The sequence below is a fragment of the Hyperolius riggenbachi genome, chromosome 2 (genome assembly GCF_040937935.1).
Source record: "Hyperolius riggenbachi isolate aHypRig1 chromosome 2, aHypRig1.pri, whole genome shotgun sequence".
In the NCBI taxonomy this organism is placed as follows: Eukaryota; Metazoa; Chordata; class Amphibia; order Anura; family Hyperoliidae; genus Hyperolius; species Hyperolius riggenbachi.
This window is the reverse complement of record NC_090647.1, coordinates 117,674,378-117,697,701: the sequence shown is the minus strand read 5'-3', so window position 1 is coordinate 117,697,701 and position 23,324 is coordinate 117,674,378. Positions and strand designations below refer to the sequence as shown.

Here is a 23,324-nt window from a genome sequence, read left to right as displayed (position 1 = left end):
GAGGGGGATATGGAGGCTGCCTTTTTTAACACAATACCAATTGCCTGGAAGTCCTGCTAAGCTTCCATGCCTCAGTAGAGCCTGAATCAAACAAGCATGTGGCACAGCCAGTCAAACATCTGATCTGCTGCATGCTTGTTCAGGGTCTATGGCTAAAAGTAAATGCAAAGGATCAGCAGCATAGCCAGGCAATTTACATAGTTTGAAAATAAATAAGACAGCCTCTCACTTCAGGTGACCTTTAAATTCCTTTAGTACAAAGCATAAGGGAGCCTTAGGTATATACAAAATGGTAGCAAAATTTTATTCCTATTACTTGCGTACAAAACACCCCAAAAGACAACCAATAAAAAAATCCCACCCCTAAAACCACCGTAACCAACTGAATGCTTGGTCTGTGACCTGTAGAAGATAATTGCAGTCCTGGAGTGCACTCCTATTTGAACCAGCGCTGTTATTTTTAAATCTTCAAGCCCATTCAGAGATCACAGCATATATGACAGCCAAGATAGTGTGGAGAGGGTATCTTCATCCTCAACCTGTATAGTTTCAAAGCATACCTCTAAACATTGTAGTTTTTACATGCGCATTACAGCCACGACTTGTGTCTAACCTCTCCAACCCTGTGTGGCAGCAGTAGCTTCAGGTAATAACTTTATAGCCTCCAACTCACGTGACCTTGCACGGAACAGTACTCTTTCACCCCTCCAAGATGGTCTGGAGACCCGCAGTTGACAGCAGTTTTGCCGGCGGGGATGAGCTGCGAAATGGCGTGCTATACGCTTGGCCGGGAGCAGAGCGAGAGGAAGCGCATGGAGGTACGGGGAGGACGCGGCACCGCCCACCTAGTTGGCGTCACAGGCGCACGTGACGCGTTTCATCCTATCGGATTTCATCAGACGTGTAACCCAGGTTACTCAAGCCTCCTATTTATGCTGGAAGCAAGCGGGTATAATATGTAAACGTATGCAAAACGCATATTAAAAGCAGAGTGTCTGGGTAAGTTCAAATGTTCATGCGGACCAGAGGTGGTGCATTTATTGTGAGTTTACAGAAAAGCCTTAATATTCATGTCACGATTGAGTCCCTGCGGGTACAGACTTCCGCATTCATATATCCAGAACGATTATTTCCTTAATAGTTGGTTATCATAGTCGCCTCTTCTTGGGCTGATATTCAGTTTGAAAATCCCCATTACTTTCAAATCTTTAGTTTCAGAGTTATGTACAGTTTTGAAATGTAATGCCAACGGGTTTAGTTTTTTTCTCTCAATTGTTGTGCTTCTAATATTTGACAGATGTTCGCCAATTCTGGCACTAAGATCTATGGGTTTTCCCAATGTAAATGAGGTCACATGGGCATCTAATTTGATAGATTACTCTTTCAGTAGAACAGTTAATGAAATCATTCACATGAAAAGATCTGGAGCGGTCAAAATTGTAAAACACATCTGTTCTATCCACGTGTCTACACATGTCACAACCACCACATCGATACATTCCCTTTCGGGCTTTCTCCTTTTTGGCACGTCTATCCCAGCTGAATTCACTACTAGTAAGTAAATCATTTAGATTTGTACATCTACGTGCTGCCATGTGGGGATAATCCCCTACAATTTTGTGTATTATGGGGTCCCTCATAAGGAGATGCCAATGGCGATTCAAAATTTCTTTAAGGTCATTAAAATGTGCTCCATAGGTAGTGACTATCCTAGAAATAGGTTGACTATTTCCAGCTGGAATATCCTGTGCCATTTCGGAATTTTTGCTCAGGAGCAAATCTCTCCTATTTTTTGCCAGTGCTCGGTGATATGCGGTAATTATTATCCGATTGGGGTACCCCCTTGACAGCAGCCTAGCCCGCAGCTCCCCAGACTCTTTTATAAAATTTTCATCTTTATCGCAGTTCCTGCGTAATCTCAGGAACTGCCCAGTGGGCACTGCCCATTTTTGGGAGGGGAGATGGGAGCTGGCCGCGGACAAGAGGGTATTTCCCATTGTCGGTTTTCGGAAGGTACGTGTGGTCAAGGAGTTTCCCTCTTTTCCTATCCATAGGTCTAAAAAGGCAATGCTGTCCCGACTAGATGTATATGTGAGGAAGATGTTCCTATCATTTTTGTTTAATTCTTCTACGAATACCCTCAGGTCAATTTCAGAGCCTCTCCATAATACAAATATATCGTCCACGTAACGAATCCAGAGGGCGACGTGCTCCTCGTACCCACGCGCGCCCCTCACCACCTCCTGCTCCCAAAATCCCAGGTGGAGGCACGCGTAGGCCGGAGAGCATGCCGCCCCCATGGCCACACCCCTCTTCTGTCTAAAGTTAATTCCACCAAATTCAAAGTAATTATTCTCAAGTATCAACTTCAAGTATCAACTTCATGAGGTCTGCCACAAACTCAGCTTGTAATTCATGTCCCCGATAATGGTTATCAAGATAAAAACGAAAAGCTTCAAGGCCCCTGTCATTAGGTATAGAGGTAAAGAGGGACTCCACGTCTAGTCCCACCAATAACCAATCCTCTTCAACATGTACATCCTGAACTGCTGCAAGCACATCTCTAGTGTCCATAACAAAAGAGGGCAGGCTGCACACTATTTTCTTTACCTTTAAATCCACATAACTTGCTATTTTTTTCAATGGTCCATTATTCCCAGAAACTATGGGGCGACCTGGTGGGTTCTCAAGATTCTTATGTGTTTTCGGTAGAATATAGAAAGTCGGAACTGTATATTCCTTTATAGTTAAATATTTCAATTCTTTTTCTAAGAGGACACCATCAAGGAACCCCCATTGTAATTTCACATTAATACTCTCCATCAAAGCTGGGAATGGATTAGATCTTACTCTTTCATAAGTTACTGTGTCATTCAAAAGTCTTCTAGCCTCTTTTTCATAGTTTGCTCTGGTCATAACTACAACGTTGCCTCCCTTGTCACTTCTTTTTATTATGATGTCAGGATTTGTTTGGAGTTCCCTTAGAGCTTGTCTCTCTGATTTGGTCAGATTGTCCCTTCCTTTTTTCCCCCAGTTAATTGTTTTTAGATCTTCACTAACTAGGTCCATGAACATAGCAGTATACTTGCTGCTGCTCAATGATGGCATATATGATGATTTTGGGCGTAAATTAGTATGGAGGGGTACAACTTCTCTGTCTACCTCTTCAAAGAGATCCTCCAAGTCCATGTCATCTACATCCAGTATAAGCTCATTACTGTCACCCCCTGGTGTGCCTCGCAGTTCAGGAGCGTACATGCGTCTTAACAAGACCCTTCTCAAAAAAAGTTGAATATCCTTAAAAAAAAAACTCAAATTCATTACCGTTTTGTTTTGGACAAAAATTCATTCCATATCTGAGGACATTAAGCTGTTCCTGTGACAGCTTCTCACTTGTCAAGTTGATAACATCAAAATTCAAATTAGGGGCAGGTGTCAGCAGCTCTGTGGGTTGCTCCTCCCACTCATGGCCCTCGTCAAAAACCCTATGTTTTCTTCCTCTTCTTCCTCTTCTCCTCCTGTGTTTTCTAAAAAATCATCCCCATCATTATCAGTGACCCTATTTCTGTTCTTATTTCTGTTGTATCTGCCTTTTCTCCTTCTTTGGTTCTTTTTCAATATTTCCTGTTTTCTCTTAGTACTATCATCTGTTCCAGAGGAATCACCCCCTGATGGTTCGGAGTTGCTACCCCAGCCGACTCTTTTTCCAGGCCCCGGTCTAGAACCATACTTTCTTCCACCTAAATTGAATATATCACCCCTTTTGTAATCCTCTACGTCCCGTAGGAATTTTTTATCCTTCATATTTCTTAACCTTATCTGTTCCTTTTCTACATCCTTTTTTAATTTTTCGTTCAATTCTTTGAAATCATTTCTATCTTTATATTCATTCAATTTCTGAGTGCTGATTTCTAGTTCTTTTTCAATGTCTTTAAACTGAATTTTTTCCTCTTTAACGAAAATCCGCATAATTCTAACACCATGCGTTTTACATTCCTGTTCCCAATCTGGTAACATTCTTAGGGTCTGGAGATGGTCGGCGGGGATAACACGCTCTCTAATCCCCCTTGGTATTATTTGTTTATCTATATATCTATCCATGCTTATAATTTCAAGCTTCTTTTTTACATATTTAATGGAGATTTTCATGTGTTGTCTGAATAACCGCACAAGAAACAGTTTATCATCACTTGCTATCACATCACTCACATTATCAAATGCATCCTGCATCTCCTGTTCCACCTCAAACACTGTAACGTACGCCATTATTAAATTGAAACGTTGCTTACTTATTGAAACGTTGCTTACTTGTTGATTAAATAGATTGTCGGGATATCTAAACCGTAGAATTAATTCAGACTGGAAACACAGGACAAGACTACGGGATATCACCTGTAAAATAACCTTGTCTCACCCTATATGAGAATAATCAATTAGTACAAAGCATAAGGGAGCCTTAGGTATATACAAAATGGTAGCAAAATTTTATTCCTATTACTTGCGTACAAAACACCCCAAAAAGACACCCAATAAAAAAATCCCACCCCTAAAACCCCCGTAACCAACTGAATGCTTGGTCTGTGACCTGTAGAAGATAATTGCAGTCCTGGAGTGCACTCCTATTTGAACCAGCGCTGTTATTTTTAAATCTTCAGGCCCATTCAGAGATCACAGCATATATGACAGCCAAGATAGTGTGGAGAGGGTATCTTCATCCTCAACCCGTATAGTTTCAAAGCATACCTCTAAACATTGTAGTTTTTACATGCGCATTACAGCCACGACTTGTGTCTAACCTCTCCAACCCTGTGTGGCAGCAGTAGCTTCAGGTAAATTCCTACCAGAAATACTGACAGTTATGTGGATATTGTTCATAAAATGGGTTAAGGTTTTTTTTTTTTTTTTCTTTTTGGGGTGTAGTGATGAATGACATCAGAAGCATTTAAAGCGGACCTGAACTCAGAACTTCCCCTCTGCTCTAAAAGATAAGCAACAGCATAATAACCTTTAAAAGAAAAACATTTGTTACAGCTGATACAAATCTTACAATAAATCTGCAGTGTGTGTCACAGAAGAGCCGTGAGAAAGGAAAACGCAATCAGTTTCCTGAACAGATTGTTGTTGTGTTGCCAGAACAAAATTTGATGTCTAGGGAGTCTTCTTTTGGAAATCTAGCTTGCATAGCAGCTAGAGGAAGTCTGTTCATGAAGCCTTTTGCCTGTGACTTATTAGCCAGAGGTGTGAAACCCTAGCTGGAATTCTGGTGTAAAACTCAAAGGTTGTTCTAGCTGGTCACGCTAAAGCTGAGTACACACGTATGATAACGATCGTTCGAAAACGAACGATAACGACAATCGGACCGATAATCATGCATTCCAAATTTTCCAACGATCTTTTTTTTAGACGATAACGACTGTTATCGTTCAATGCGGCCGATCCAACCCAGTGGATTTTTTCGAAAGATAATCGTTCAATCGTTGCAGTGTGTACAAAGATCGTCCGATAAGGATTATCTGTGGAGTAGTACGCATGTTCTTATTGCCTGTCATAACGTCACTTCGTTTGCGCACACATTTTTTTAAATCGTTCGTCGTTCAGTACTTTATACTTATATCGTTCACGTGTGTACACAACCGTTCATTACGAACGATCTTTATCGGACGTGTATACGAACCTTTAGATGATAATTAACACACCAAAAGGTGGCTTTCATCCAGGGGAAGCCAAAGGAAGCTAGCTCCACAGGGGTCCACTGAAGAGCTCAGACACAGAGGCACCGCTGGGGGAACAGATTTAAATGCATATGGTTTATGATTTCTGTCTGTTAAATGAAAACCGTGTAGAGCACAGCTATGAAATTCATATAGTCTTATTTGTTAAAATCTGCCCAATGTGCCGATATAAAATTCATAACAATAACCCGTCCGGTTATGGGTGTACAACCCTTCTCGGGGACAGGACAGCCTAACGCACTCATGCAAGATGTCGTATTAAATCTGTATTTTCTGACAATTGTGAATCCGCTGTCTGCCTAAATATAACATTTATTGTTTATAAGTTACACAGAGTTTTACAATGTAAGCTCAAAATTCCCCTAGGAGGAGGTGGGCCGTCATTGGTGGGTAATTCAGAGGGGGGGCGCGTTGGGGGTAAGGCGTTGCAACACCCCCAAACCAGCTTCATCAAAAGCACATTGCCAGCAGGTGGACTTCAGTCCTCCATCTTAACATCATTTGGATTACAACTAGACCTGCTGCTGGGCAGAGGACCACCCAGCAGCCATCTTGGAACTGTAATATCTGCTTGGATTACAAAATATGCCTAAAGGCCTATGATTCTGAAACCAAGGACTTTGCATTCCTTTCCCCAGAAGGACATATTTCCACGAACTTAAGTTTTTTCTTCCCTTATTTTTATTTTCCATACTGTGCTATCATTTGTCTCTATAATTGTTGATTTTAACGATTTTCTGTATATATTAATTTATATTGCATTTATAATAAACAACGCTAACGTCATTTGTTCAGCTACACCTATAATTCAGCAACACAAAACTGAACCCTGGCTTCTGAAGAGTCGCTACTATTGTGGATAGCTAGATAAAATAGAGTGTGTTTAACCGGTTTCTATTTGCAGGTCTAGAGTCAGCCAGTCAGTGGGTTCCTCTGTCCCATGGTAACGGAGGTGGTGGTAAATATACCCTGACATAGTGTGTGAATTGTATTACCATAACTCACAGGCTCCCTTCTAGTCGATCTGCTGCCAAAATCCCAGTGGTTTCTGAGCACCGATTGCGACCACAGATTGCATGGTCTGTGTGCTGAAACAGTTTGGAAGGCATTGTGCGGTCCAGCCACTAGGGGGCTTGCAACAGTGTCTACTTCCTGCTTTCATGGAAGCAGACATATTGTTAACATCCTATGTTCACCAATTATCAATCTGTCAGCTGAGGGATCAAATTACAACTTGTGCTTATCCACAGATAAGAGGAAATTATACCAGCTAAACGCTAAATACATACAGAATGTGTGTATAATAATATCTTCCTTCTGTTCAGTGCAAGAGTTCAGATCCACTTTAAAGATAACTCGAGACTAACAAAGGTTTATACTCACCTGGGACTTCCTCCAGCGGTCTTGTTAAATATCGCCGCCCTCCTGCTTCCCTTTATTCTCCCGCAGTAGAGTCTGTTATCCAGCCAGGTTGTAGGCCATTGCACATGCGTAGTCCAGGCCGCACACGCCCCCAGGAGCACTCTGTCAAGCACAATTATATAGTCTTGGCATACTGTACATGCTCTCAGCCAGAGGAGCATGATTGGGGGGGGGGGGGCACACATGGCCTGGACCACACATGCGCCGAGGCTTTTGACTTGAGCCAGTTCATCTTACCGCACAAGACTGTGGGAGAACAGAGAGGACAGTGATCGAGCAGATGGCCGATAGGGGGCTGGAGCAAGCCCCAGGCAAGTATAAATCCTTATGTCCTATTCGTCTCAGATTTTCCTTAAAGTATACCTGAGATTACCGTATTTTTCGGACTATAAGACGCACTTTTTCCTCCCCCAAAAGTGTGTGTGTGTGTGTGTGTGTGTGTGTGTGTGTGTGTGTGTGTGTGTGTGTGTGTGTGTGTGTGTGTGTGTGTGTGTGTGTGTGTGTGTGTGTGTGTGTGTGTGTGTGTGTGTGTGTGTGTGTGTGTGTGTGTGTGTGTGTGTGTGTGGGGGGGGGGGGGGGGGGGGAGGGAGGTAAGTGCGTCTTATAGTCCGAATGTACGGTAGTTTTAGAGTACTGATTGCAGAAAGCGCAGAGGAAGCAGTTACCTATCCGGCTGCGTGCTCCAAGTCCCCATCTCCAGCCACAATCAACCACTCCTCTGCCTCCAGTCACGGTCAGCAGCTGCTCTGTCTTCAGCCGTGATCACCACTACCTCCAACCACAATCGCCAGTGCCTCCAGCCATCGCCGCCGCCGCCTCCAGCCACACGCTACGTCCCACAGACGCCCGCTCTACCATTAATCTCTGTCCGTCCAGGCACCGGCACTTTCGTCCTGCCAGCCACCCTCTTCACTGGCACTCGCGGTACTTGTTGGTCCAGACGCCCTCACTGCGTGACCTGGGTGGCGCATATGCGCTGAGGTAATGCTTGTCGTCAATGAGAGGGCCGGTGCTCTGTAGGATATCACGTCGGAACACCCGGAAGCAGCATGGCGACCTCGCAGCTGCGGACACCTGCCAAGCGGACTACTGCCGATAGCCCCGAACGTGAAGTGCAGCAGAGAAGATTCCCGCGGCGAGCTTCGGACTCCAGCAGAGAAGACTCCCGCGGTGAGCCCTGGACTCCCTCTCAGCCCTGCACTCTTGCAGAGGTAGCCCACAGAGCAGTGAAGCTGCTTCTAGAAGTGTCGGCACCTGCCAGATCCACTGCATGTTTGACTTCAGGCTGCCACTCACAGCAAATTAGCATTTTAGCTAATATGTTTAGGTAGTGTGTGACAGGGGTAGGTATAAAGGGGGATAGTGTGTGACAGGGGCTATAGACGGGGGGTTGTTTGTGACATGGGCTGAATACAGGGGGGGGGGAGGGGGGTAGTGTGTGATGGGCTATTTACAAGGCGGTAGTGTGTGACAGGGGCTGAATACAAGCGGGATATTGTGCCATAAGATGGTATATACAGGTGGGGAAAGTGTGTGACAAGGGGGTGTATACAGAGAGAATAGCAGTACTGGTAAACCAGGAAGGGACACATGGGTTAGTTTAGCTACTTAATATAGATGATGGGGCAGCAAGGGGTAGTGTAGCTGGGCAGTGATACAGTACTGTGGTTAGTGAGACAGCTTTGGGGAGGGGGGGGGGAAATGCTCTTGACCACAGACACACCAGGTTTAGTATTTATACTTTTTCCCTGGATTTTGCCCTCTAAACCTAGGTGCATCTTATAGTCTGGGGCGACTTATAGTCCGAAAAATACGGTATGTCTCAGGTTTTATACTTACCTGGGGCTTCCTCCAGCCCCCCCATGAGGCTGCTCGGTCCCTCGCCAGCTCCCTGGACCATTCCTGTCCCCCGCTGGATGGCCTGGTACTCTGGCCAATTCTTGCATGTCAACCCGGACACATGGACTTGCCCCTATTGACATACTGTAGGTATCGTTTTTCTTTCCTCTTTATTTTGTGTGCCACTTTAGGTTTCATTTTAATGTTTTCAATGTAGAAGAACCACTGGAGAAATAATTGGCTCTCTGGTGCATGCAGATGTAGGAAGGAAAAAAAAAAAAAAAAAAAAAAAAAAAAAAAAAAAAAAAAAAAAAAAAAAAAAAAACCCTACTTAAAGAGACACTGAAGCGAAAAAAAATTATGATATGATTTGTATGTGTAGTACAGCTAAGAAATAAAACATTAAGATCAGACACATCAGTCTAATTGTTTCTAGTACAGGAGGAGTTGAGAAACTCCAGTTATCTCTATGCAAAAAAGCTATTAAGCTCTCCGACTAAGTTAGTCGTGGAGAGGGCAGTTATCTGACTTTTATTATCTCAACTGTAATTGAACTGTTTACTTTTTCTCTGCTAGAGGAGAGGTCATTACTTCACAGACTGCTCTGAAAGACTCATTTTGAATGCTGAGTGTTGTGTAATCTGCACATATTATAGAAGATGCAATGTTAGAAAAAACACTATATACCTGAAAATAAAAGTATGAGAATATTTTCTTTGCTGCTAATCTTCTAGTAATTATTCATAGTACACAACCAATTCATTATATCATATTTTTTTTCGCTTCAGTGTCTCTTTAATTCCAAATATAAAATTTTAAAACAATGCTGCTCAATATTAGAAATGACCTACAAGTGACCATCTAAAAATGCCTGCAAACTACTTGAGGCTGCAGACTTTAGTGTCCATATGAGCCAAGCTAAACGGAGGTAAATGCCACAAACCTGGTCCTAACCCTATAAGTCCATGTAGATTCTGGGGAGAACAGACGTGTATAAAAGGCCTATTTACACATGCCATGCTCTAATCCTGACATACAGCCGGATCAGTCCATCCAAGTTGATCACATATCCATACACAGGCCAAGCGGACTGCTCCCAATCACAGATCTTCATACGCTTATGTGAGACGATAGCAAGATAATCCTATGTCCATACACATGCCATTTGGATTGCCACCAATTGCAGGGCAAACCAATGTGTTCATCTTCACACTATGTAAGATGATAGCAGATGTGTTGGCTGGACCTGTGGGGCCCTTAACAAAGGATATTAATAACTGAGTTCATATGTCAGACTGAACCAATTTGCAGAACAGGCCTGAAAGGTTATAGGTTAGAAGATAGATGGCTTCAGACAGTGTACAGTTCATCCAACCAGGTCACTGGCATATGACAGTATTTGTAGTTACCTCTCCTGTTGGGCAGATCCAGGAATGTCAATGTGATATATTCAGTGGGAGTAGGTCGATGGTGAACGCTTCTTAAGCAGAGAAATAGTATAAACCAGCAATAAACATGTAGCTGGTTGTGGCATACAGTGAGCCTCCTAGGTCCAACATGTTTCGCCATGTAGATGGCCTCATCAGGGACAGGCACACTGTCATATACCCTATATGTCTTTTCCTCTAACCATTGCCACCCACCACGTATGTGGGAGTCTCCACCCCTAACAGCCATGCCGTGACTGGACGTAACTCAATTTCCCCATAAGTTCGTTATTAGGAAATCAGTCCAAGTCAGGTGAGGTACAAGAATGAAGGACAAACGGATGGTCAGAGTATTGCCAAGATCAAAGCCAGGATACCAGTTCATAAAGTCTCTCTGGAAACAGGAACACTGAAAACCTGTAGCTCAGGCAGAAAGCAACAGCAAGGTAAGTACTTTCAAAACATAATCCAGGAAGGGAGCTCACAGGTGCAAACAGGGATGCATGGCACATTCCAGACACTAGATGGCACGGGAACATCTAGAAGTCCTAGAAGGGAAAACAGTTCTGTAGAAAGAGTCCTGCGCTTGTGGGTTGCCATGGGCAACCACTTGCTGAGGCATGACACGGGGAGTCCATGTAAGCACTTATGCACCTTTGGAAGTGAATAAAATGTCAATGTAATTGGATTTACAACTTTAAGAAAAGTCCCAATCTTGGCTGGGATTATGCCATTATTAACCACTAGTTCAAGCCTATCAAAACGGTTGCGCCGATTCCTGATGACTTTAAAGCGTACCTTAGATTAAGCCACAAAAAAAAAAAAAAAAAAAAACCACACACATTCCTGGACTTCCTCCAGCTGCCTCTGGCCTGATCGCTCCCATGCCATCCTCTTCTGACTCCCTGCAACCGGCCCCAGTCGTAGTACTGTGCAGGTGCAGAACGATCCCGGCGGCGTGAATGCAGCGGGAGCGCGCACAGCCAGCCCCCACATGTGCAGTTGGCCCTGGACCCGGAGGACTTTCCAAGGCTTATTGCGGGCAAACGGGGAGTCAGAAGGATGGTGTGGGGGAGATCAGGCCGGAGGAAGCCCCAGGTATGTATAGATTTTTTGTATGTGTATGTTGCCTACAATCCTCCATGAAGCGTCAGGTATCCCAGTTGGCGACAGCAAGTGTATATATTATTATTATTAATTTATAAAGCACATATTCCGTGGTATGTATAGTGAATACACCTTTAATCCTGTTGCAATAAAGGAGGGGCTGTAAGGTCCTGTCTTTCCGGTGGGGATTTCAAAACAGCATGTGCTCATGTACATCTACTCAGCACATATTGTACCATAACACAATACACACAAGCATAACCACCAGTCAGATGTCAACTTTCACTTTCTAACAGGAAAATCCTGGCAGCTGACAGTTTGCAAACAAGTCATAAATGTCAGGATCTAATTTTCTTTAAACTGTCTCCGCTGCACTGAATTACCTTAGAATAACTCTACATTATGACTAGAACAAAGGCTATATTGTGGTAAATGAGGAAACATGGATTCGTGTGTGAAAGCGTGAGGGCTCGTTTCCACTATCGCGAATCTGCATGCGTCCAACGCATGCAGATCCGCACATGTAATACAAGTGGATAGGCCTGTTTCCACTGTAGCGTTGTTGAGGTGCGTTTTTTTCAGCGTGAAAAAAAACGCACAAAAGAGCCAACGATTTCGCCTGCGTCGGGAATCCGTGCGAATCGCCGCTAATGTATTTAATAGTAAAAACGCATGCGTTTGTTACATGCGTTTTTACCCGCGATTTCGCACCTTTTTCAATTTTATTTAGCCCTGGCAGTGTCATGGTTAATTTCGCATGGCACCCTGCCATGCGAAATCGCAGGCGAAATCGCGGGTAAAAACGCATGTGGAAACGCATCCGCATGCGTTTTTACAAGCGTCGGAATGCGGCCGAAATCGCGTCGCAACAGTGGGAATGAGCCCTTAAGCTTCTGCTTCTCTGCATGCAAAGGGCACTTGTTGTGTGGAGTAAGCAGATAGCCTCAAGATGGAATTTGCTCTGCCAAGCAAGTTTATGGAGGCACAGAGGTCCTGCTATGAGCTGGGGAGATATCCTTGAGATAAAATTTATTCTGTGCTGGGAATACAGGCTGTTCTCAGTAAACATGTGTGCAGGCCATAGTGACACAAGATCTTTGATCACAACAAGCAATGGTCACGTGATAAAAGCAGCCCAGGCACACACCGTGCCACCTCACTCTTCATGCTGCCCAGGCACACACCGTGCCACCTCACTCTTCATGCTGCCCAGGCACACACCGTGCCACCTCACTCTTCATGCTGCCCAGGCACACACCGTGCCACCTCACTCTTCATGCTGCCCAGGCACACACCGTGCCACCTCACTCTTCATGCTGCCCAGGCACACACCGTGCCACCTCACTCTTCATGCTGCCCAGGCACACACCGTGCCACCTCACTCTTCATGCTGCCCAGGCACACACCGTGCCACCTCACTCCACATGCTGCCCAGGCACACACCGTGCCACCTCACTCCACATGCTGCCCAGGCACACACCGTGCCACCTCACTCAACATGCTGCCCAGGCACACACCGTGCCACCTCACTCCATGCTGCCCAGGCACACACCGTGCCACCTCACTCCACATGCTGCCCAGGCACACACCGTGCCACCTCACTCCACATGCTGCCCAGGCACACACCGTGCCACCTCACTCCACATGCTGCCCAGGCACACACCGTGCCACCTCACTACTCATGCTGCCCAGGCACACACCGTGCCACCTCACTCCTACCGTGCCACCTCACTCCTCATGCAGCCCAGGCACACACTGTGCCACCTAACTCCTCATCCAGCACAGGGGCACTACAGGTAGTTTAAGTAATTATGAATGCCATTGCCCTGGGCACAAATAAAATATGAAGCTAGACTGTCCGGCCCTTTTGGCCAAGTCATACGCAACACATTGCAAGAAAAAAAAAAAATCACAATTTTCCGGTAATGTGGGCGTCACAACGCACAGTAACTTGTCGCCAGTCATCTCTAAATTTGGTGTAGTGTGTGTTGTCTGGTAGCCCACACATCACACTAATATGACAGAACCTGACATACCGCGGAGACAACCAGATGGTTTAAATTGGCCCATTGTGATACCACTACAAGCACTTTGTTGTACAATAATGATTTAAGTCATAATGCACTGCAACAAGCATAGTGTGACCAGGCCCTTGGTTCCCAGTTGCACAGAAAGCATATCTGCTCGGTACGTTTTCTGCAGTGCAGTGAAGTGCGGCAACAGAACTAATTTATAAAAATATGGTCTACTTCCACTTGTGATTTACAATGGATCCATTCAGTACGCTGCAGTAAACGGAATGCAAAACCCCGACCTGCTGTGTTTTTTTGGATAACGGACGTGTTTCCCTCAGAAACTTATGATGGAAACGCATCTTCCCCAGACAAGAAAATCCAAATGAGCCTAAGGCCATGTTCACAGTGGTGCATTGTGGCATAACAGCCGCTTTGTAATGTGGCTTCCCGAACTGCAATGCACCACCCATGCAACATACACAGTGCGGCAGGAGTGTTGTGGTAAAACTGGTTGCAGCATCATAGCTTACTGCATGCCGCGAATTACCGCTAAATGCGCAAGTTAACAGTTAAAGTGAAGCATACTTTTCATTGAACACATGCTTTACTGTACCCAACACAATGCAAGCATAACATGCAGCGCTGCTGTCCTGATCCTCCGCATTGCATTCCTCTTCTAACAGGGAATACAACGCAACAAACCCTGTGAATATGGTTTTAGTTTCCCACCATGATGCCAGTTTACTAAACTAGTAGGCCCCCTAGGGTACAGAATGCTATATGCATACAAGGTAATACTGTCCTCCAGGGTAACCGTATTGCCACACTATGTGAACTACAGTCTTATAACCACCCTTGGCAAACTTTGCTCAAACTCTCCACTCAGTGCTGCTGATCAGTTTATAACTAAGTGTAACTAGAAGCAGCCAGGCAAGTCAAACAAAATATAAATGCCTACTGTAATGTGTATTTGATGCCATGCAGCTATTGACTAGGACTAGGGAAAGGTCAAGTACGTACAGACAATAAATGACTAACTATATCCACAACAAGCCTACATATAGAAATACATTTTTCAATGCAATCACTATGGTATTCTGCAACCATGCAAGTCTCCTGCATATGTTATAATGGCTTTAGAATATACCCGACATATCTGCACCAGGATTAGCAGTCAGAAAAATGATAAAGTGGGCAGTTTGGTTTGTACTCTTGCCTTGCAGGGCCAGTTTTCCAAGTTTTAATCCTGGAGAGGACACTATCTGCATGGAGTCTGCATGTTCTCGCTTTGCGTCTTTTAAACACTTTTGGGACCATACAGTTCTGGTCCATTAAGGACCAGACCTGGCCTTTTCCATTAATATACTGTGATTGGCTCACAGTAATCAGGATGTCAGAGGCCAATAAAATTGGCCCCTGATCAAGATACAAAAGCTTTGCTTTCACTATGACAGTAGTGCAAGCAAGCTGCAGGATCGGCAGGTGCGTGTATACTGAATGCAGAAGGTGAATTCTACATCCTGGCAGACATAAACAGGGCATAGATTTCAACTGCTGCGAGCGGTTCACAACAAAACAAACTTGAAAGTTGCGGCATCGTAGCTTACTGCATCCCGCGAATTACCGCTAAATGCGCAAGTTAACAGTTAAAGTGAAGCATACTTTTCATTGAACACATGTTTTACTGTACCCAACACAATGCAAGCATAACATGCAGCGCTGCTGTCCTGATCCTCCGCATTGCATTCCTGCTCTCACAGGGAATACAACGCAACAAACCTTGTGAATATGGTTTTAGTTTCCCACCATGATGCCAGTTTACTAAACTAGTAGGCCCCCTAGGGTACAGAATGCTATATGCATACAAGGATTGCCACACTATGTGAACTAGTCTTATAACCACTCTTGGCAAACTTTGCACAAACTCTCCACTCAGTGCTGCTGATCAGCTTTTGTATCTTGGTCAGGGGCCAATTTCATTGGCCTCTGACATCATGATTACTGTGAGCCAATCACAGTTTATTAATGGAAAAGGCTAGGTCTGGTCCTTAATGGACCAGAACTGTATGGTCCCAAAACTGTCCCAAACTGTCTACCACTTACTGTAGTAGGAACGTTATTCTAGCCATACAAAAGTCACCAACGGGGTGTGATATGGCAAGCAATCAACCACAAGTTAGTTAGAAGAGATCTGTACCACTTTAGCTCGATTACATTTCAGCAATGGAATAGAAGTTGATGAAGGTTTGAAGTTGATTAGGAATGGCAGTAGTAGGGGCAACAAACAATTGCTAACTCCCAGCTAGAGCAATCTCCTGCCTTTATCTGTCAAACCACCATGCGATACCTAGAGGGAAGTGTGGGCAAGCCCTGGACCTCTCACCTCCAGGGAACTCACCCCCACCACCTCTATACTGAATGCTAACTGCAACAAACACAATTGCTAACTCCCAAGTGAAGTTGATTAGGCGTGTTAGCGGCAACAGATCCCTGGTATTCAACCAAAGAGATTGGCGTAATTTGGCTACATTAGCCCGTCAAGCCCTACAGAAAAAGTTTCAGAACTATGCAAACAAATAGGTAAAATGTTTTTTTTTTGTTTTTTTAAAGTCCTGATTAGTTGTGTCACCAAACTTTGCATATCCCCCAACAGATAAGAAAAGTGCAGAGTATAGCAAAAGCCAGTCACCTAATAGTCTACTGAACTCAGATCAGCAACATATGAACCCTCAATTGGTCTCTATGGGCGGCAGCATTTTTCACAATGCTTTTCATGAGCATAAATAAAGTCTATTGAGCTCAGCTATGTTGCAAAGTGAATATTTACACAACACAAGCTGAAACCACTTCTGCTGTCTGTGCTGGAGGGATCCGGATTCCGGTGACTGTGCACAGGACAGGATTCGTGGGAAGCCCAGCTCAGCATGTATATTATTGAGGGCGGATTATATCCTGCTGCTGCTGAATGAACAATCAACAAAGACGTTAGTCTCACATAATCAAATGGCATTTGCAGGACAAATGCAGTTCCTTCTAGCTGGACCGCCCCAAACTATGGGAGAAGTGACGGCTGGTAAACACACCACTCCCCATGCACTGTGCACTGATCAACAGGCTACTTGTTTATCAAGGTCGGATACTAACCAGTTGCCAGAGCCAATGATGCAAATCTTCAGCGCCATGGCGGCACAAGTGTCCTCAGAGGCAGCTCCGCACTGCTGTCACCTTGTCACAGCGGACTTGGGATCCGATTCTTCAGCCAGCGCCAAACTCCTGCCATTTAAACGTGTGCTGACAGTCTTGTGATACTCAGGCCACTCCCCTCGGCTCTGATTGGCGGAGAGCTGACTCCTTGCCTCTCTGCAGTGACTTGGCTGGCAGAGTTGTACCAGGATCTGCAGCTGGCAGCGGATCCAGGAAACTAGACCCGCCTCACACGGTATGAAACGCAGAGACTGACACCATACACGCTGTACCAGCAAGGATCAGCAACAATGGGCACAGTTATAAGAGCATTATTATCACTCACCTGTTCAACTCAGCAACCTGGAGAGAGGATATTGGCCACCTGACCATGATCATTTCATAAACATAGCTTCTAGTTAATGGAGTATAACTAAATTGGGAAACATTTTTGCTTTGAATAGTATGGAATATTCGATTTTCACAGACAGATCGTCATGGGCATTGACCTAACATCAGTACAGGTGTCCGGGTCCCCTCATATGTCATGACTCATGCTGGATTACTAAAATTTATGGCAGCTCTTATTTGGCCACAGATGTACACAGAAGGATCCCCGCATCTTATTTGGCCATTTCATCCAGCCTGCTGCTGTAGGACCAGATTGTTTGACACCCCAGGAGGTGAACTGGCTTGCAGTGTCCAACAGACAGGGCTGGTTCTCTCATGAAGCAAGGTGAAACATTTGCATCAGACACAGAGATTTCAGGGGCAGCATTATTGTACTGTGTTTACACTAACAGCATGTAGTCAGAGTAGGAAGAGAAGGGAGACTCACAGCCAACCAGTGTGCCATTGTGTTGAGCTGCAGCATGTCATGTGAGAACATTAACTGAAGCAGAGCAAATTGTCAGGTGCTGTGCGATCATTCCAAATCGGGTGGGGGGGGGCGCATCCTTACAAGTTTGCCGCAGGCAGCAAAAAGTCTAGAACCGGCCCTGCCAACAGACACTGTGACAGTTCACCGGCCACAGCTAACCTGCTCCAGGCTGTGGGTGTCTGTATTCCGGGACTATGGGAAAATGGCATTCAGAGTCCACCACTGGAGTCTATTTGTGCCCTCGGCGCCTTTGTCGCTGCCTTCCTAATGTAAATGTGCCCCCTGCTAGTGCATTTAATACTTTACCTGTCCGCTGTCTCCCACTGATGTCTGCATTCATCTTCCACATTGCAGGCGCGCTTCTGGCGTTAACCACGGGGGGCGTGTGTGACCTGACACGTGATGCATTCTTTATGGAAGCCCAGCAGAAATGCAGAAGATGAATGGGGACCACGGTGGGAGACAGCAGTCAAGTAAGTTATTAAATGCACTGCCGGAAGGCACATTCACATTAAAGGACAAATCCGAGCAATTCAAAAATAAAAACAATCCACTTACCTGGGGCTTCCACCAGCCCCTGCCAGCCTTTCTGTGCACTCGCTGCAGCTCTGCTACTCGCTGGTGGTCCTGGGTCTCCTCCGGCGCAGGATTCCTACTGCGCCTGCGCGAGTAGCTCTCAGAGTTGCGCTGACGAGGACTGTACAGCGCAGTCGCAGAATTATGTCAGCGCGACCAATGAACTGGGGAGCAGAAGAAGCCGATGCGGAAGCCGACCTGGAGAAGTCGGCTTCTCCACCGGAGGGAACCGCCGGAGCTGCGGTGAGGGCACAGGATAGATGCCAGGAGCTGGAAGAAGCCCCAAGTAAGGGCTGGTGCACACCAAAACCCGCTAGCAGATCCGCAAAACGCTAGCAGATTTTTAAACGCTTTTTTTTATTTTTATGAGGCGTTTTGCTAGCGTTTTGCGGATTGCTGCTGCGGTTTTCAGTATAGTAGATTTCATATATTGTTACAGTAAAGCTGTTACTGAACAGCTTCTGTAACAAAAACGCCTGCAAAACCGCTCTGAAGTGCCGTTTTTCAGAGCGGTTTGCGTTTTTCCTATACTTAACATTGAGGCAGAAACGCATCCGCAATCCAAAAAATGCCTCACCCAGGCATTTTTCGTTTCTGCAAAACGCCTGCCGCTCTGGTGTGCACCACCCCATTGAGATACATTGACCAAGCAGATCCGCAGCCGCAAGCGGATCTGAAAACGCCCAAAAAGCCGCTCGGTGTGCACCAGCCCTAAGTGGATTTTTTATTTTTAAATATCCTCGGACCTTTAAGGGAAACAGTGCCAGGGGTTCCGTCTCTCATCCCGATACACAAGGCCACTTCCCACGATATTTCATGCTGAAAACGATCAGAAATCGGCACTGCGGTGTATGGGCAGCCAACAGATCTCTCTCTGATAAGCTTTGATCAGAGAAAGCTCTGTCTCTTGGTCGATCCGCCCATACATCGCTGAAGGCTCAGCCACACTATAAGCGTTTTTCTGAGTGCTTGTGATTGATTAGTGCTTTCTGAGCGCTTTTTAAAAATCACTCCCATTTACTTTCATTAAAATCGAGATAAAAATCGTGTAAAAATTGCAGCGATTTTTGCGCAATTTTTACCACAATTTAAATGAAAGTGAATGGGAGCTATTTTAAAAAGCGCTAATCAATCACAAAGCACTTATAGTGTAGCTGAGCCCTAAATGTATAGGCACCTTTAGCCATAAACCCTGAACTAGCACGCAGAGCAGATGTTTCTGACAGGTGTGTGATTCAGACACCGCTCATGCCAGAATAATCAGCAAGACTACCAGACGACTAGTATTGTTTAAAAGGAAATACATATGGCAGCTTCCATACTTCACGCCGGTTCATTCTAGGTTAATGTTTTTTGTTTATTAAAGAAACTGCAAAGGCTACAATGGCTATCATTCATAAAGCATTTCCGCATGCGGAAATGCTTAAAACAGCTGACTTTACCGAACACTCAGCAAGTTCGGCATTCATAAAGGCTCTTTCCGCATGAAAAACTGACACTACCGAGCAGAGTGATAAATCACCGCCTTGTGCGGTGGTTATCGGAACAAATGTAACAAAATGGTAATTCATATAGAATTACGCAAGCGGTATGTGGACGGGAAATACCGCTCCCTCTCATGTGGCGATACTAATGTAAAGTGAATGGAGACACAGATCTCCCAGGCAGCTGCAGTAGAGCGGAACACGGAGAAATGTATCAACTCGGCTGCTTCCTGTGTCTCCGCCTGCCTACCGCCAGCCTAGTTTGGAGAATCTCCGCACTGCTACCGCACCTGGATACATTTTTATGAATGCCCACCCAGAAGTCTAAAATACCGGCAGCGGTGTTTTCCCGCATTGATTCTCCTTACCGACAGCTCCTTCATGAATGATACCCAATGTCAAGCTTACAGGACACACCCGAGGAAAAAAAAACAAGTCTACTTACCCAGGGCTTCCTCCAGCCCCTGGCAGTCGATCTGTCTCTCGCCGCAACTCCGGTGTCCCAGGATACCCTCCATTGCAGATGACAATCTCGCTAGGTCTTCTGCGCCTGCTTCCCCCCCCCACAGACCTGTCCTTTAAGTGAACCCGATGTGAAAATAAACTGATGAGATAAACAATTGTACTTTTCCTCCTACTCCCCCCCAAAAAACTTTTTTTTTTAGATATTCCATGGTTTTATTTTATATTTCAACATTTGCAAAGTAGATTGAATGTTTTGTTGTCTCTGCTCAGTGGCATTCTATTAAATGTCCTTACATGAAAATACATGGACTATTAACCTTTTTTTTTTATCTCCTCCTGCTTTCAGAAGCTGTATTCTGCCAAGAAAACTTTAAAGAGAGTCTGAAGCCTCCCAAAACACATGTTTTTACTTTAAATACCTCTTTAAAGAGACTCTGAAGCGAGTCTAAATTCACTTTTTTTAACATGCAGTCATGTTAAGTACTATAACCCCTGCTAAACCACCGCTATCCCGCGGCAAAACGAGGGGTTTATACCCCCCAAATCCCCTCTTCTAACTCCTGGGAGCGCTTCCTGATGAGGCAGAGCTTATGGCTGTAGCTCTGCCTCTTAGCGTGTCAATCCCAGCTGATCGCCGCCTCTCCCTACCCCTCTCAATCTTCCTTCACAGAGAGGGGCGGGGGAGAGGCGGAGATCCGCGCGGCGATTGACGCGCATAGAGGCAGAGCTGCAGCTGAAAGCTGTGCCTCCATGAGCAGCAAAATCCATGACCAAGAAAGATGTGGGTTTTGCAGGGGGGATTTGGGGGGTATAAACCCCTTGTTTTGCCGCGGGATAGCGGCGGTTTAGCAGGGGTTATAGTTCTTAACATGACTGCATGTTAAAAAAGTGATTTTAGACTCGCTTCAGAGTCTCTTTAACATGAATGCCCAAGCTGAAACGCTGCATCCCCACGTCTGAAAACTCAATCACCCCAAACTCCCTGGGGCTAAATGCGGGGCTCCTTCCGTGTAAAGGCAGAGCTTTGAGCAGTAGCTCTGCCTCTACTCGCGTCAATCTATGCAGATCTCGACCTCTCCCCGCCTCTCTCAGTATTCCTTCACTGATAGGGGCAGGGAGAGGCGGCGTTCAGTGCAGATTGAAACGAATGGAGGCAGAGCTACAGTCCAAAGCTCTGCCTCCCCTGGGCAGCAAAACCCACGACCTGGAAAGTCGTGGATTTTTGCCCCGGGAGTTTGTGGTGATTAATTGAGTTTTCAGCCGATGTAATGCAGCATTTCAGCTGGGGAATTCATGTTAAAGAGGTATTTAACCACTTAAGGACTGCAGTCATAAAACCCCTAAAGGACCAGAGCCTTTTTTTCCATTCAGACCACTGCAGCTTTAACGGTTTATTGCTCGGTCATACAACCTACCATCTAAATGAATTTTACCTCCTTTTCTTGTCACTAATACAGCTTTCTTTTGCTGCTATTTGATTGCTGCTGCGATTTTTACTTTTTATTATATTCATCAAAAAAGACATGAATTTTGTAAAAAAAAATTACTTTTTTTACTTTCTGTGTTGACATTTTTCAAATAAAGTAAAATTTCCTATACATTTGAGTGCGAAAGTTATTCTGCTACATGTCTTTGATTAAAAAAAAACATTCAGTGTATATTTATTGGTTTGGGTAAAAGTTATAGCGTTTACAAACTATGGTGCAAAAAGTGAATTTTCCCATTTTGAAGCATCTCCGACTTTTCTGAGCACCTGTCATGTTTCATGAGGTGCTAAAATTACAGGATAGTATAAATACCCCCCAAATGACCCCATTTTGGAAAGAAGACATCCCAAAGTATTCACTGAGAGGCATGGTGTGTTCATAGAAGATTTTATTTTTTGTCACAAGTTAGCGGAAAATGACACTTTGTGACAAAAAAAAGGAAAAAAAAAGTTTCCATTTCTTCTAACTTGCGACAAAAAAAAAAAAAATGAAATCTGCCACGGACTCACTATGCTCCTCTCTGAATACCTTGAAGTGTCTACTTTCCAAAATGGGGTCATTTGTGGGGTGTGTTTACTGTCCTGGCATTTTGGGGGGTGCTAAATTGTAAGCACCCCTGTAAAGCCTAAAGGTGCTCATTGGACTTAGGGCCCCTTAGCGCAGTTAGGCTGCAAAAAAGTGCCACACATGTGGTATTGCCGTACTCAGGAGAAGTAGTATAATGTGTTTTGGGGTGTATTTTTACACATACCCATGCTGGGTGGGAGAAATATCTCTGTAAATGACGATTTTTTGATTTTTTTTTTACACACAATTGTCCATTTACAGAGATCTTTCTCCCACTCAGCATGGGTACGTGTAAAAATACACCCCAAAACACATTATACTACTTCTCCTGAGTACGGCGATACCACATGTGTGGCACTTTTTTACACCCTAACTGTGCTAAGGGGCCCAAAGTCCAATGAGTACCTTTAGGATTTCACAGGTCATTTTTGTTTCAAGACTACTCCTCACGGTTTAGGGCCCCTAAAATGCCAGGGTAGTATAGGAACCCCACAAATGACCCCATTTTAGAAAGAAGACACCCCAAGGTATTCCGTTAGGAGTATGGTGAGTTCATAGAAGATTTTATTTTTTGTCACAAGTAAGCGGAAATTGATTTTAATAGCTTTTTTTCACAAAGTGTCATTTTCCGCTAACTTGTGACAAAAAATAAAATCTTCTATGAACTCACCATACTCCTAACGGAATACCTTTGGGTGTCTTCTTTCTAAAATGGGGTCATTTGTGGGGTTCCTATACTGCCCTGGCATTTTAGGGGCCCTAAACCGTGAGGAGTAGTCTTGAAACCAAATGTCACAAAATGACCTGTGAAATCCTAAAGGTACTCATTGGACTTTGGGCCCCTTAGCGCAGTTAGGGTGCAAAAAAGTGCCACACATGTGGTACCACTGTACTCAGGAGAAGTAGTATAATGTGTTTTGTGGTGTATTTTTACACATACCCATGCTGGGTGGGAGAAATATCTCTGTAAATGACAATTTTTTGGTTTTTTTTTACACACAATTGTCCATTTACAGAGAGATTTCTCCCACCCAGCATGGGTATGTGTAAAAATACACCCCAAAACACATTATACTACTTCTTCTGAGTACGGGGATACCACATGTGACACTTTTTTGCAACCTAGGTGCGCTAAGGGGC

The 23,324-nt window shown here is 44.7% G+C and overlaps 1 protein-coding gene across 1 annotated transcript in view; it reads right to left on the bottom strand.

Moving 5' to 3' along the window:
- Window positions 1–16,865, bottom strand: part of GPD1 (glycerol-3-phosphate dehydrogenase 1) — a 107,189-nt gene extending 90,324 nt beyond the window's left edge. Inside the window, exon 1 of the mRNA XM_068265110.1 lies at window positions 16,687–16,865. Coding sequence (XP_068121211.1) covers window positions 16,687–16,724 — 38 coding nt within the window. The 5' untranslated portion in view covers window positions 16,725–16,865. The remainder of the gene's footprint in view (window positions 1–16,686) is intronic.
- Window positions 16,866–23,324: the final 6,459 nt, after the last annotated feature.